The sequence below is a fragment of the Aptenodytes forsteri genome, unplaced genomic scaffold, assembly GCF_000699145.1.
Source record: "Aptenodytes forsteri isolate BGI_AS27 unplaced genomic scaffold, ASM69914v1 Scaffold46, whole genome shotgun sequence".
NCBI lineage: Eukaryota > Metazoa > Chordata > Aves > Sphenisciformes > Spheniscidae > Aptenodytes > Aptenodytes forsteri.
The window spans coordinates 4,274,456-4,290,402 of NW_008794774.1; the positions used below are offsets into that span (position 1 = coordinate 4,274,456).

Here is a 15,947-nt window from a genome sequence, read left to right on the forward strand (position 1 = left end):
TTTTATGGGACACACATCAATATTGTAAGTGGGTTCCATTTCAAATCAATGGGACTAACTCAAGTTTAAAGCAAAGGTCATTTCTTAAGTACTTTACTGGAGCGGGGCCACGCTGCAGCTGACTTTCCTACATGGACGATGTTAGCCCTTAAAGTGATTTTGGCACTTTTAGTATTGGCACACTGTATTGTGCTATTCTGGGGGAATACAATCATCTTGGAAGTCAATGACAGGCCTGCAAAATGTGAGCGCCTTACTGACACCAAATTGGACCAATGCTTTCTGAACTGGCTGGAGTTTAAGAGTGGGTTTGCACCCTGAAAGCCGTACTTAGAGCAGGACCCATCAAACTGAGAGACCGCTTGTCTGCTCTGCCCCATCCCGCTGTCAAGCCCTGCACAGGCACTGGCACCAGACCCAGAGCAGACTCTGCCAGTGCCCCTCCACCATCCCCCTGCAACTCCCCTGCTCCCCTTTGGTCCCGACTACTAAGTCTGCTAATTTCCCAGATACCCTGCAAGGTTCACCTCTTCAAGAAGGCTGCCGAGAAAGGATTTTATTCAGTGAAACATTCAGCAAGAGCGAGGAATTGCTTTACAACAGAGCAATGTAGAACTCATTCAGTTTTAACAGATATGACAAAGGTTACTGTATGCTTTTTATTATACTGACCTGTTGCAATTTTATGTTGTTATCAAAAACACTGAGTGCTGACAGAGGGACCTCTAGCTGTCTTATAAAAATTTGGTAAATAAATTGTTGTTGAGGAAGAAAACGGAGGAATATTTTATTTCTTTGAATCTATCAGCAGGTAACAAAGACAAAGCTGCCAAATGGTTACACTTTTGTTGAATACATTCTGCTAAGCTAAGAAATAATTTTTATGATTGCAAGACTGAATTTCTTTAAATTGAGTTTTGCATAGGCAAACAATGATAAGATGGCACATTAATTCTGGAATGATTTTCAAATATTTCATTATGTTTTATTTTCTGCTCAAATGAGAGACCTAGCTTCTTCATATAAGGCCCTAGTTCCATCAGAGCAGGAAAATTCTCACACCTCCACAACAGATGTAGGGTTTTATAAAAGCCCAGGACAAAATTAACCAGCTATTGTCTTTGTACTGTGGTTCCATGCATGCACAATCACTGTCTCTGCAGAAATGCTGCAATGTTACAGTCTGAGAAAAAAGACAAGTGTGCCTAATAGCTTGTAGACACAGCCTCCCACTACAATGCTGTGGTCATCACTAGTTGTCACAAAACTTATCAGTGACCATATAGGCTATCATAAAAGAGAGAATGTACACACAGTTTAATTTTATTTCAAATTAAAAGTACTGCACTTAAGTCTTCCTAAGGAAAAAACAAACCATGGGCTGGAAGTGGAAAATCATTTCCTTATGTAAAGCTCATATTCAACAAAAGAAAGAGCTGCCTAGCTCCTGAAGGTCTGCATGTGTCAGCAGCTCTGATTTCTGGAATGCAACAGAGATTTAATTTGGTTGGTGACTGTTACTTCATTAAACAAGCAAAAGTTGTTGTGTTTTTCAAAACCAAAATATTTTAGTTGCTCGAAAGAAGTATGCTATATGAAGTGCAATGTAAAAAGACTACCCATTAACCCCCCAGTGGCACCACTAATTTGAAAAGAATCTACTGAAAAGGAGATTGATGACTATGATAACCCTAGATCTTGCTTCAAAAATGTGTAATTTATTCCTGCTCCTACTTTATGGAGGTAAGAATTCTAGTTAGCACATAGAAAACAGACAGCATAAATTACAAAGTAAACACAATGAACATATACAGAAGACTGTTTCTTCATCAAGGTGAACGTGACTGGTAGTCAGGAATAGAAAACTCAGCACTGCCATAAAAATACTTGTTACCCACCAAAACAGCGACTTTAACGTACACTGCACAGCACACCACCATGAAGTACTTTGAGAAGAAGTCTCGTATATAGCATAGGCAACTGCAAAGAATAACGGCTGAAGTGCAGGCAGCAGCTTCTTTGTTAAAACCATGGACCTCGCATTGAGAAGTAATTCAGACAGACCCTTCCCCCCTGCAGCCCCCACAGCTCTCCCCGTGTGTGCCTGGCCATCATAACGGAGCATTCATTCTCCTGCCACTGCCGAATAACAGATGCAGCCAACAGGGGAGACAGAACAATAACAGTTTGTATAGGTTAGGAAGAAAGGCTGCAGCCATCTTCTCCTTGACCAAGAGAGGAGGCTTAGAGCTTTAATAGGAAAACACACAAGTTACATTTCTTTGGAGAGTTACCAGTTACAAAAAAACCTGGGAAAAAAATAAAAATGCAAAGCAGTTTTTCACTGTCTTTAATTTTGCTCATAAGAAACAGTGCCTTTAAATAAAGCAGTATGAGTTAAAGTGACAGTGAGACTTCATATGATTTTACTAGTAGCTTCTACATAATAGAAAACACACATTTTTCTCATTTTAAAATGTCTTATTTTTCCACATCATGAGGTATAGTCCAGTAGCTACATAAACCTTAGTTATATATTGATAATTACATAATGAATGACAAACAGAGGTCACAAAAATAGGCTACTTGTTCTTATGTCTGTGTCAAAGTTTCAGGAATGAGATTCCAATCCTTATTACTTTGAGAATGAAAATAAAACAGTTTCAAGTGTGATTTATTTTTAGACCTTTGGAAAAAATGCTAAGTACAGATGAAAAGCAGAAAGATGCCAAAAGCACTTGGACAAAGTTATCAAAAGGTCAACATTAAGCAGACACTGTGTCCTGTCCTGCCGAGAATTTTCTTCAAATGTGAAAAACGGGTTGGTTTGTTGGGTTTTTTTTAATTCTCAGCGCTGTTCCAAATCACTTTTGCCTGTATTTTCATATTACTGTGGAGATACAGTATGTATGCACCCAAATGGGTGGCATGTTATACATTTTAAAGCATCACATCAAAGAAAAAAAGGGCTTATGCAAATAAAAAGAGTTAGATAATTTCATCTCCCAACAAGGTAAATCTGTCTACATAGGAAGGCAGAAGAGCTGCTGTGAAGCATAGCGTATGTAGCCTGTTCATCAGCAGCTTGCACAAATGGTGCTCCAGATGTATAGCTGTTCAAGACAGCCAAAGGCAACAATTTTGATCAATTCTAATGTGATAAAATGCTGCAGGGAAAGTGTGTAGAAACGTGTTTACGTCAGCCTTTAATTAAACTGTTGTTCACTTCCAAAGAACCTTAGGAAACACTAATGAGACATGAGTTTTGGCAATTTCCTCATCAAAGCAAAGACACTCTTCCTCAGTTTGAAGCAGCTTGTCATCCAGGTAGTTCCCTGGACAAATGTCACCTTGGCACACCACTCGGCAAGCCACCTGTTAGGAGTACTCGGCTGGAATCGAGCAGTGATCCAGGACAAGTTCAAACATCCACCTGCCTGTTTCTGGACACCTGATCTGCTTTCTTGCTCACCACCACAACACGGCAGCTTCTCTTTCTTGCTCATGAGACATGCTCATGAGCAGAGTAAGACGGAATCATAAACAAATATTAAATCTCTTTTAATCCAGTTTATTCTTCAACTATTATTAATATCTTTTCTACTGCTTAGTTTCACAAGTCTTTCCTTACAAGGTACGCTCCTGCAGACAACAATCTGTAAAGATTCATTTACAACTCACTAGTGTAGCATCACCTCCAGAGAAAGCAAGATAAAACAACATTCAGCTTACTGTATATATAACCATAGTGAAAGCAGGAAAGCTACGGAGTCCATAGCACCACTGGCAAGCTATAAGAGGCATCCTTTCATGCTACAATTTTAAACAAACTGCTCTTTTCCCAGAGGCAGTACCTGAGATAATTTCTGGTGGCAGGATATACTACATACATCACATCCAGCTGGGCCTCACTCTCCACTGCCTCCACCACATCTGGTAGGTACACTTGTGTGAAGCATGTGTGAAAACTTAAGTAAAATTTTAAATTCACATCAGAGAGCTGTATGATGATGATGAATCATGACAAATCCCACTGTGCTCCATAGAATCAGTTTTGTTTTACACCTGTGTATGTGAAGAACAAGCAGAGCCACTCTGCACAGGCAGAGCCAGCATCACCGCTTTTCAGATGTGCTCAGTCTGATTTCCTTTAACGCTGTAAGCATTCTGTATTTCTCAACTGTCAGTCTTAATAAGGCACCTAACACTGAATATTGACAGCTGAGTCTCTAAAGCACAACCACCTCTCATTTGTAAGAAAAAGGCTTTGTTGTATCTGTCCTAAAGACGGTACTGGGGCTGGATTGAAACCAAGAATCCTGAAAATCAAAATGTTTTAATTAATTTATCTTCTTTACAGAAAAGCAATGGTGTTATATTTTTGTGAATAAATAGGAGAGAAAGACAGATGTGCCTGAACGTCTTGGTGCCTGAGATGATGCCTAGAACAGAGAAAGACTTACTAGAATTCCTGTTCAGTATCAGGCAGAGATCAGGCTTTGCATCTAGCTCTCCCATTATCCAAATCTGTGCCCTAATCATTGGCTTGTTGGTGTCTCATTCCCTCTCACTGTAAGTTTTATCTTGGACCACAGAGAAGCCCTCCTAAAAATTTATTTATTTCCATGAAAAATTCAGTTCTGATAATCAGTGTTTTCCTAAGTGGAAAATCAACAAAACAAAACAAAACAAAAAAAAAAACAAAAAAATCATGATCAATTCTGTTCCATGACTTTCTGAGACACGTATAGCAATTCTCAGTGCGAAGGCCTTTGTACTCACTTTTGAGAGAAACAGTGAGGTCTTACACGAAGATATATATGTGTGTTGCTTAGCAGCTGAGAGTGTTCTGAACTTGAGGAGCTGCCGGTGTTAAGGTTTGAAGAAAGCTGCTCTCTTCACATTTAAAAACCTGATTTCAGTTTTATTTTTGCTTCTACATCAAGTGTAGAAAAGCATTTTACATATGAAAATTTTATACTGGAGTAGAATATTTCAGTGTACAAAGATCTGATAACCTCCCATCTTCAAATCAGCCTACTTAGCGCCAATGTTCTTTTCACAGGCACACCTCTGATATTGCACAATCCAGTCTATCAGACTGTGACTCTGGTTTGCCTATCAGGAACCACGCCCGAGGCTAATCAAACACCCCGTTGTGCTGTTTTGCCATTTCACAACAGAGAAACCATTTCAATGTATTACCTTTTGTGATTTGTAGTGAAAAACCTAAGAAGAGGAACTAGACTAGAGTTTCTTCCAATGCCATTTTCAGTACTGCAAGCTGGCAAGCAAAACACTACAACAATATTGCAACTCAGAAAAGCCACAGCAAAACAAGAGTAAATTTCTTACAATAGCAACTGAATTATTTCCTTGCTCATTCTCTATTGATCTTTTCTAATAAATTACACTATTTTATTTTGCATTGCTCAATAAGTATTAATATAGATAAGAAAGTGATGCAAGAACTTTCAGACAACAGAAACATGAGAGTCCGAAACCCTTTAGGTGGAGTAAACATGTCATTCTTGTCATCCTTACCCACATGCAAACTTGCAAAATACTGTACTCCATTGCCAACAGTTACATTCTGTGGGATGTGTTAATCTTGGTGATTTTCTTTTCCTCAACAGAAAGGGGTTTGGACAAAAGATAGAAGGGTTGTATCTACCTGCCCTTATATCTCCCAGCATAAGGGGGGGCGGGGCAGAAACTCAGACAAGTCTCTATACAAACAAGCTGTAGGATGCTTTTTGTTGGTGTGTGACTAACTGTATAAAGTTGGACAACCAAATTTCTTCATTGCATTACTGATTATCCTACTTTTTATGGACAGAAGGCAAAACAACTCAATACAGTTCCTGTTAAAATTGTATACACTAGCTTTTGAAAAGTATAATTCTAGTGCATGGTTATTTAAGTTAGGGAAAGCTGCATACACATTTCCTAAAATTAACTTTAAAAAAAAAAAAATCAGTTTTAGCAAAAGGCAGTCTATAGAACAGGAGAAGAGGAAAGATATAATGGTCACATTAGAGCATTAATGTTGAATATGTACACATCAAAAACATCCACATCCCAAAGTAATTTCAAAAAATGCTTAACAGTAGGACGGGACATAGGGACCTAATCCCATAACAGTTGACAGTGTCATATGACATGTAAGTAATTAACTGTCATACTGAAGAGATTATGCCTATTTAAATTTACATCTATTCCCACTAAGATTAGGCTCAAACTATGGCACATTATTCTGCAAGAACAGCGGGCGGCAATTCTTCATTCTCATCCTTTAAACCCACCTTGCCACTCCTCATCAGAAAGTAACAGTAAACCTCCCAGGAAAGGTTCATAATCAGCATGACTATGTCATCACACCTGCACTGTTTCTTGTGAGGAAAAAAAAACCTTTTTTTTCCATGCATTGATCTGCAGGCATAAAGCTGGCCAGCCTTCCTCACCCTACATGCCTCATACCAGAAGCACTGTGCAGCTGTGAGACCCCCAAAACACAGGTGCCACCATGGCGACAATGGGAAGCTGGGGTGTTGCTGTTGGAGGGAGATGAGAATGTCTCCCCCAGCTCCACAGTGACCCACAGGGGCCAGCGGCAGAGTGCCAAACTTCACCTCTGCAGCCTCTCCTGCCTCACTTCTTCCCACAACTTCAGACTCAGTTTATCCAACCACCTCTGTACCAGCACAGCCCATCAAATGTCGTATGGGAAGTACTTAGGAGTAACTCAGAGCTCAGCGGGGTGGCTACCTGTTGAACATGGAGCAGGCACTGCAAGTAATGAGGCTAACTTTGGAAATAGAGATAAAAAGCATGAAACCAAAAATACAATGTTGCTGCCACAAAGAATGTACTATAACAAATATATACTGTCATGAACAAGCCCACACGAGGCTCCAAGTACTCTGCACTGCCATAAATAACCCTTAAGCAGTTACAGTGTACTTTAGGTACTCAACTACTTTTTTATTTAACTTTACACTTCAGAAATGGACTGGGCCATTTCATCATCTATGAATCATTGTTAAGAGATGTGATTCCAGTAGATAGCTGTGATAGAAGAGCATTGTGGGAGACTGTGAGAAAATCTAATTAAAAAGCCAAACAAGTTATAAAGACTTGAGAGTACATTTTAGTCATTTATTAAATTATCCTACAGAAAGTCATCCAAACTCCAAGGAAAAATGCACAGCTATAACATCTCATTAATGCTGAGAATCCAAGGAACTTGGCTAGAAAATGAAATCAATATTGTAACCTTAACTGCAAAAGTCAGTAACGTATTCCCGATTTCTAATGCAATAAGATTAAAGAGGCATTTGAGATAAAACAATGTAAGGGAAGTTGTTGATTTAGAAGCATTTGGGTTATGGCATCTCCTTTTTATTACTATTATAGTCTACACTGGTAACAGTTTAGGATGGTTTAATAGGTGTGCTACATTAATTTAATTGTAGATCCATCTGGGGAATGGTTTTCAACTGAGATAAAATCATTAACTCACACTGAAATATACTATTTTGATCAAGTTTGATCCAGTTGATATGAAAGCAATAAAAAAGAGAAATTAAGAACCTTTTCAAATGTATCTATGTACACAGCACAGAAACAAAGAATCTATCAATGAAGACAAAAAGGAGAGGTGCCTAAAAAAAGTGACAACATGTGGGCTAAATTCATTTTTTCCATCTCATGGATGTGCCATAACTGGAAAAAAAAAAGTCAGTGCAGACACCCATAATTCATGAGGTACTAAATACCTGTTCTTTTGGCAATTGAAGATATTCTGCACCACATAGGTTAGATGATAAAGAATAATACTTAACCTAATAGGAGTTGATCAGTTTCAAAAATACTAATGAAATCTCTTATTCAGCAACATTAGAATAGGACAATTGCACGTAATAGCTCCTGGGCCAAACCTTGCATTAAGACATGCATTTTATCACTAATTTCAATCAAAGGACGTCTAGAGTCACCATCAAGGTAACAGGATGTCGCCATAGTATAAAGTTCATCACAGAGTAAGTGCTATGCGTACAAAAAAAAATCCTTTTGCACGTACATCCTTCACTGATGTATATGGGAGATCCATATGCTAGCCCTGAGTGTATTCAACTCACTAATCACACATGGAAAACATTAAGTAATAGGCCTTGCCACAACGTATTAGTCAAAATAAAAGACAAAGAACCTATAATGAGATTTTTTACAGTGACTTTATTGAGCAAATTAACAGCCATTTCCAGGAACGCAAAAAAGCAAACCTTTTTGTATGCTTCCTACTGTATCTCCTACTGTATTTGTCTTCCTGTCTGTATTTCTAAACATTTTATTACTCCTCATTCATTCAGAAACTGAAGTGTATACGGGCTGAAGGAGAAGTCAAGTCCCTGCTCTGCCCAGAGTAGAAACTTGCTCATCTGCTACTCTGAATATTTGAAGATAATTATGAACAAGTTGTAAATTGGTCTAAAGCTATTCTAAACACAGAAAAACAGATATAATCTCTATTGCTTTATTTTTGGAGAAAGTGTAAACTTAACATCATTCTCACCCAATAATGGAGGATGTAAATTTTCTTGATGTACAAGCAACTTCACTCATTTTAAGATAATGTTTTTGCTGTCCTTTTCATGGATTTTTTTCTCTTTCTCTGCCTCTTTAATTAAATAAGCATTTGAAAGCTCCTTCACCTATTTTTCTGTACCTAGTGCCTTTCAAGCTCTAAGGATAAGAAAGCACTTTTCATCTTTATGAAAGTAGTTTAACTTATTTTACATTCCAGCAGACTTTCTTGTAAAATTGTGACTATGGAAACCAAAAGTAAACCAATTCTCTACTGATTTTATATTTGTTTTAACTATCATGGCAGAACTACTGATTTTTAACAAGTAGACATAATGCCCATTCATTGAACACTACCAACGTCGTCTTCTGCAATCAGGAAGAAAGAGGAGGACCCAACTTGCAGTCTCCCAGGTGAGTCTTCCTGGCTAATGCTATTGTTCGTTACCATGATGCTACTTTCAGCATTGTAGCAGCCAACAGGCTAAGAGAAGCCATGGCTAAAAATTTTCTCTGGAAACACACTTTGAAAAGTTACTCTTGGTAAAAAGTACCTCTCACTTTACGAATGTGAAGTTATAAAAACTTATTAAGTGGCAGCATTTGACTACTGTGCACACATTATACTAGCTAAAAACACAGGAAATTCAGATAGATCCATAAGGTGTGCATGGGTATATATATATATATATATATATGAAAGGTATGTGTATGTGTGTGGATACATTGATTAAAGAGTATTTTGAAATATTAAAAAATACAAAGGCAGATGTAACAGAAGTTACTAACAAGACATAAATTGCTTTAAAACATGCTTTGACATACAAGGATTTTTAGAACTCAGACTGAGTCAAAAACACAGAAATGCATTTAACAGATATTCATCAAGGTAAACCTTTGCAAGATGAATTCATCTGTTAGATGGAGACTATGAGTTTCTAAAGCATTAACCTTCAGAAGGAGCACCAGGAGCTGGAAAAAATCCTGAACTCTGTCCAACACAGGCCACCAAAAAGCCAAGGTGATCTGTTACTGTTCTCAACTCCTGGACCACATTAACTACTTCCTCTTTTAGTTCCCTCACTTCGGAAATGAGAACGTCCATCTTTGACAGTCCATGAGAAGAAGGCCCAAGAAGGAAAGAGCCATCGGGAAGGACCCCAATGGGGAAGGAGTGTCCGGTGGGTGGGGAGAAAGCAAAAGGGGACAAGTGTCCAGAAGAGGGGTATCCAACAAAGGGGCTCGGGACCTGAGAAGTGGAGGGTCCAACAGCTGCTGGCCAATCAACGGGTGAAGGCGGTCCAGCTGTTTCAGTTTTAATGGTATGCTGGCATCTTGACTCTTGACTGTTGGTAGAGGTGGGTGAGGTGTAAGAGAGTGAACATGATGAAGAAACTGTAAAATTAAAATTCACTTCATTGTATATTGACATTCAGTATTTCCAGACACCTGACTACTACAGAAATCCACATGAATTTCTCCACTTTTATCATGACCAGCGTGCATTGGTGATAACCCGTGTTTTATTTATTTACAACATACACAGTGTTGTTACACTATAACAGTAAAACAGATCTCAAGGACAAATACTGAAATTGTCTGCAATTATGTTAATGCACTTTGTCAAGCTAGCTTTTAGAAGGGAAGCCATAGGTGCACACAGTGTGTTCTGTTATTCTGATATTCCTGTTTCCTTCTGAGTTAAGGAAAAAGTATCTGATTTACTTACCAGTTAATAAATCAAGATGTTCACCAATAGTTCTTAGCCGATTAGATCCAAAGTATTTTTTAGCCACTGCACTAGTCGCTAGTTTTGTTATATTTTTAATAACTGCCTCTTCCAAATGGGGAGGGTGATTTTTTTTTTTTAACTGTACAAAATCTTATCCTCCTCAGAATTTCTAAAACACTCAGCAAATTTACTCATGCAGCAACTTCCATCTATTTCACAAAGTATTACTACACTACTGCAGGAACTCAAAATTTTGTTTAATATAGAAACATGTAAAGAATTCAGTAACAGCAACCCGGAAAAAGGAAGACTGCAAGAGATTTACTTTTAGATCTAGATATATTTCCAATTGGTAGAAATGTAAGTAAGACATGATCCAGATATTATTGAAGTTAATAAGACATTCAATTGGAAAAACACGGTACAAGAGAGAACAAATAACTTGCACAAGATCTGACAGCAGACACAGAAATTGAACTCCTAATTGTCACATTAGGGCTCTATTTCCAAGTAATGCACCATTCTCAGAGATGACGTCTCACTTTCTTAGGCTCTGGGATTTTTGGAGGATGGTTAGTTACTTGGAAGGCTGATAGAAGGTTTGGGAGAAATCTTTGCAGTTATAAACCTGTCTATTTGCTCTGCAGGAAAACCTCACACCTGTTTCAAAAAATCATGCAAATAGAGTCATATTGTAAATATTTTAACATAGCAAAAATAATGGCACAAACTACAGAATCTTCCCACAATGATTGAATGTATGTAAACTCAAAAACAACATTGTAAATCCATAGTAATTTTTTTTTTAATCTGTTTTTGAAACTGTTACACATACTCTTGTGGTTACGTATATTTTTGAAATAGTCACAAACTTTTGCAAGCCAATGAAGTATCATGGCTTCACAAGCTTTTCTTTTCTTCCATAAGGATTTATAATCTGACTTCAATAAATACAAATAACTATTTTTAGTACTAATTTTGGTTAATTAGAGTTTTTTATATTTTCGTATCAGAACAATAACATGCATAACAATACTAGAGCATTGGATAATGAAGCCACTGCTCATAACCCTTCGTGGACTGGCTTTGACCAACCTTATGCTATCTAAAGTTCCCATTTTTCAAATAAGCTTACTTATTTCTGCCCAGAATTACATCTTCAAACAGCCAACTCCCCTAAAATAGACTATAAAACACAATATCTGGAAATCTTATCAAAACATTTTTGGAAGTAGTACGACAGGAAGAAGACAAAACAAGCAAAAGGACAAAGTCTGGAGTTTTACAACTGAAAATAGAGTGTGGTATGAGGAAAATTGTATTGTAGCTGGGCTAGATTTCTTTTTCTTAATTTCACAAATGCCACATCCTAGCTAAACCACAAGTACTCCTGTAGTCATGTTCCTACCCCTCATGATGCATGCTTGCACAGTAGAGAAGCTGAAGAAACTATGAGGATTACAACAGAATCACTCACACAGAATCACTCCTCTCCTGATGTGTACTTACCTACTAAACTACATGATATTTGTTTTTCACAGCAATAAAAGGTTGATCTAACCTCTTCCACCTCACTGCAAATTTTCATCTGTCACATTTTTAATCTCAGTATATTTTTGTGTTACCCATTAATCTTTGTCCCATTCTCTCTATCAAAATGGTTAGATACCCCTTAGACACTTATGAAACTCCTAACTACTTTATTCCAACCTGTTTCAGCCATCATTGTTTTATTGTGACTATCTCCAGTTTCAAACTAACACTGTCATCTCATTTCTGTTACTTTACAAATGCAGCTAAATAAAGATATGTAAAGCATTCATGATAAAAGAATCTTCCAAATCTATGTAATTTCTATTTCTATGAAAATACATTACACTTAGGTGTGCAGATGAAGAAACTAGATCTATTTCAGGTCAGAAGTTAGAGACTTTGCTCTGTCAGGTTCAAAACAGAGACAATGAAACTGAAATCAATAATGCTATATCTTAATATCAACCCTGTTTCTGATTTTTTTTCTCTTAGAAAAGTTAAAATTGCATCAGAGTGAAAGAGAAGCTACTTACCCATAAACATGATACCTCTGCATATTCCTATTTTTGGGTACTGTGGAATGATTCACATTTCTGGTGCTGATGACCTTCAGAGACTGCTTGGAAAAGCAGTGCCTGTTGGGACTACATGAGCATCCCCTGGTGACACTGGATGAACACAAATGTGATTCCAAACGGCTTCTCCTTTTTTTCATTTATGCCTAACCTCATATGACATGCAGATCTCCATGGGAGAGAGGGAAGTAGTACCAGTGAGCTCTCTGGCATAGAAACCACCTCCAAATTTTTATTTCTATTATCTTTGTGCTTGCAGCCATAAGGAAACAGAATATAGGTTTTCACAAATATCATATCCTGGTAAGACCTCTGTGTCCAAAAGGAGCTTTACACAGATACATGCTAGCATGAAGATGATATCAAGCATCTAACAAACTAGCAGCAGAACAAATATGCCAGGAGTTGCCGCATATCCCTTCCCAGTGAGGCCAGGTACCAAGGAGAGGCATTGCGGTCACTACCTTACAGTGTTTCCACAGCAGCAGGATAACCTCAGAAAGTGATTGGAGCCAAACTTAAATGGTTAGGGGTAAAAGGCTTATCTTTCCCCCAGTATAATGGTTTTCAGACTGGACAGTAATATATCTGTCCCTCTGCAGGAATGGCAGAACATCTTAAGGACAGAAAAAACAAAGTCCCTCATAGTGCCTCAAAGACAACCTCTCTGCCAAGGATCTGGTAAAATTTCACTAGGCCCAGCAGTGCTGGAGAAGAGGATATTCAGGGAGGAATGTAAAATCCAGGAAGCAAAAATAAAATACACTGATTCAAGTATATCTTTTTTATTCTCTCCTTCTCATCTTTTGGAGTTCTCTGGTTTATGAAACATATAGAGAGAGTTAAAGACTGTTTCAATCCAGAAATCTAGCTACTCAATGGCACAGAAATTAAGTAAAGGTTTGTTGTAAATCTACTCAAGCAATCTGAACAATAACGTTGTTCACTACTGATAAATGTGACATGAAGAAGGCTGGTAAAACTGAACAAATCCAGTGTTCACAGAGCACAGTTCTTTGCAAGCAGAATGATTCAAGAGCTAAAAAGCAATTGAGATAGTTGGAAACTACAGAGATCATCTGTGAAAGGCTCTGTCAGCAGGACTCTGGCTCAGCTGTCCATGTGGCACTGCATTTCTCGGAAGCCCCTACAGCTCACTCAGCAGCACAAAAGGACTTCATTTCACAAGTGGGGACATGTGGAGACCACTTCAGAGAGGAATGATGGGCTGTTTTCCCCACAACCACAAAAATAATTTATTTAAAAAGCACAAAAATTAGTTGAGGTACAATCCTGCCTTTTATAAAAAATTATAATAAAGTGTCATGGCAAAACAGGTAACAGTCACAGAGTAAAATATTTTGCACAAGGGGGAAGAGTCTGGCTGGCAGAACTGCTATTTGGCTGTTCTTAAGTTTCATTATGCAAAGCCACGGGCAAGATTTTTTTTTTAAATTCAACAGTGAAAGCTGCAAACAGCTAGAAATAAGAAAATATGAGAACCTCCATGAGAAACAAAAAGTACAAAAGAAATGATGAAGAAAAAGACTAGTAAACATTGTGTGAGAGGAACAGCATAATGATGAGAACACAGATCAGAGGGTAGGCAGAAGCAAATTAAAAGGAGACCAACTATAACAAAAATGTGAAAATAAAAGGCAGCTAAATGAAATAGCAATCACAGGCTACCTTGCACACAGAGCTGAAAGAGAAAACTTAGCAGGCAAAAAGAAAAAAAGAAAAAAGAAGCCTAAAACAATATAAAAACGAGGTAAGACCAAAGGGTCTGTTGGTTACTGAAGAACTGAGAGCAACGATGAGCAGTGGATGGGGAAAAGGAGAGCAAACATTGGAAGATCAGCAAAGGAAGCAACGGCATGTCTTTTTCTCTATTTCACTTTTACATACTGTGCTGTACATTTCACAGACTTTCCAAATAGCTGCAGCACCTCAGCCACAGGATCCATTAACCAGCACTGTTCAAATACATGTGAGTTTAAACATGTTTTCACATCACAAAGGTGAGGGAAAGGACTACGCTGGCATCTAGGTTTATAAAGCATCAAGATAACATGAGGGAAAGTTATGACAATTAATTTTACTGTTTTGACAGCCGTAACTTTCTTCTCCACACAAACACGTTCCTTCCTTCTGATAACCCAAAACACAGCAACACTTACCAACACCCTTTAGCATACAGATATAGTCCCACAGAGCTATATGTGGGCTCTTCAGAAAAGAGCCTATTGGACCTATTCTGAGTCACATAGTATGGACTAAATGCACATACAGGAGTCTGTCATGGTAAAACAAAAACTGAGTAAACTAGCATTGACTCAACCATAGAATGGACATGTTTTGGTTTTTACTTGAAACCATTGTACTCATAATCCTGCTGGGATGATCACAGCATACACAATATCAAGTACCTCACTTGTCACACATCTTTTCAAACAATAGATAAGGCAGTCACCAGATGGAAAAATTATTATGTGGTTGTTTATACCATATCCTGTTGACTGTTGGTTTTAACTACATTTACACAACTAGCAAAAAATAATAAACAGAAAAATAATGATTCTTCTAAAAGCCATCATTTTATTGCAGTAATGGAAAGGCAGACGCAGGGATTTATTGTATATTTGAAAATACTTCGAGGTAAAATGGTCCCATGTTACTCACCTTGATCTCTTTCATGCCATGTCCGACTCCCCGCAGCTGGTGAATTTGGAGAGGGATAAAAGTCTCCTGTCGGGCTTGGCTCCATATTTTCATCTATGGAGATAGTTTTGGGTCTTTTGCTGTTGAAGTAATGTGAGATTTGGCAGTGAATATGATATGCAGCTAGTAGTGGTATATAAACTGTTCGGATTTCAACAAATATTTCAATAGAAAGTAATTCAGGCATACAAAGCACAAAAAAGTGGATATTAGAGCTTACATTAACTTACATGGACGATGTTATTTAATAATATGTAATGCAGGTATGTGCTTGCATTTTCCACATGATTTAATATTTCAGAGATGGCATGAATGGGTAACATATAAAAGTCTACCAGCATTTGGCTGAACAACCAAGAAACCAGTTCCTGTAACCTACCAAAGAAAGGTTGTGTCATGAGAGTGTTAAACACTATGCAGAAACCATGAAAGCAAAACAAAGCACAGGAAAAGTATTACTAATAAAGTCAAGGTAAACCAGGAACTGTTCTGAATGTGTTAATAAGGAAAAAATGTAATTTACTGTATTTCACCAGGTCAAAATCCTAAGCTTTTCAAAGAGGTCTAACCTGAAACAAAGACTTTTCATTTTGGACTAGTTTAATTAAAAACAACAAAAAGCCCATATTTCAAGTCACACTATATAAAATGAGGCAGCACTTCAATACAGTGGAGGTAAGTCAAGTTTCTTTGTAACGGTATATACCGAAGCTCTTATGCTGACTGCCAAAGAAAACCAGGATGAAGGTTTTAATGGTGGTGGTGGTAGTAGTGGTGGTGGTGGTGGTGGTGGTATTATT

The 15,947-nt window shown here is 37.8% G+C and overlaps 1 protein-coding gene across 2 annotated transcripts in view; it reads right to left on the minus strand.

Annotated features, from left to right (window-relative positions):
- The window catches only part of NFIB (nuclear factor I B), a 177,032-nt gene that overhangs the window by 41,310 nt on the left and 119,775 nt on the right, over positions 1–15,947 (minus strand). For both annotated transcript variants that reach the window (XM_009274275.2, XM_009274274.2), the window contains exon 7: positions 15,109–15,227. In XM_009274275.2, the coding sequence (XP_009272550.2) occupies positions 15,109–15,227 (119 nt within the window). The remainder of the gene's footprint in view (positions 1–15,108; positions 15,228–15,947) is intronic.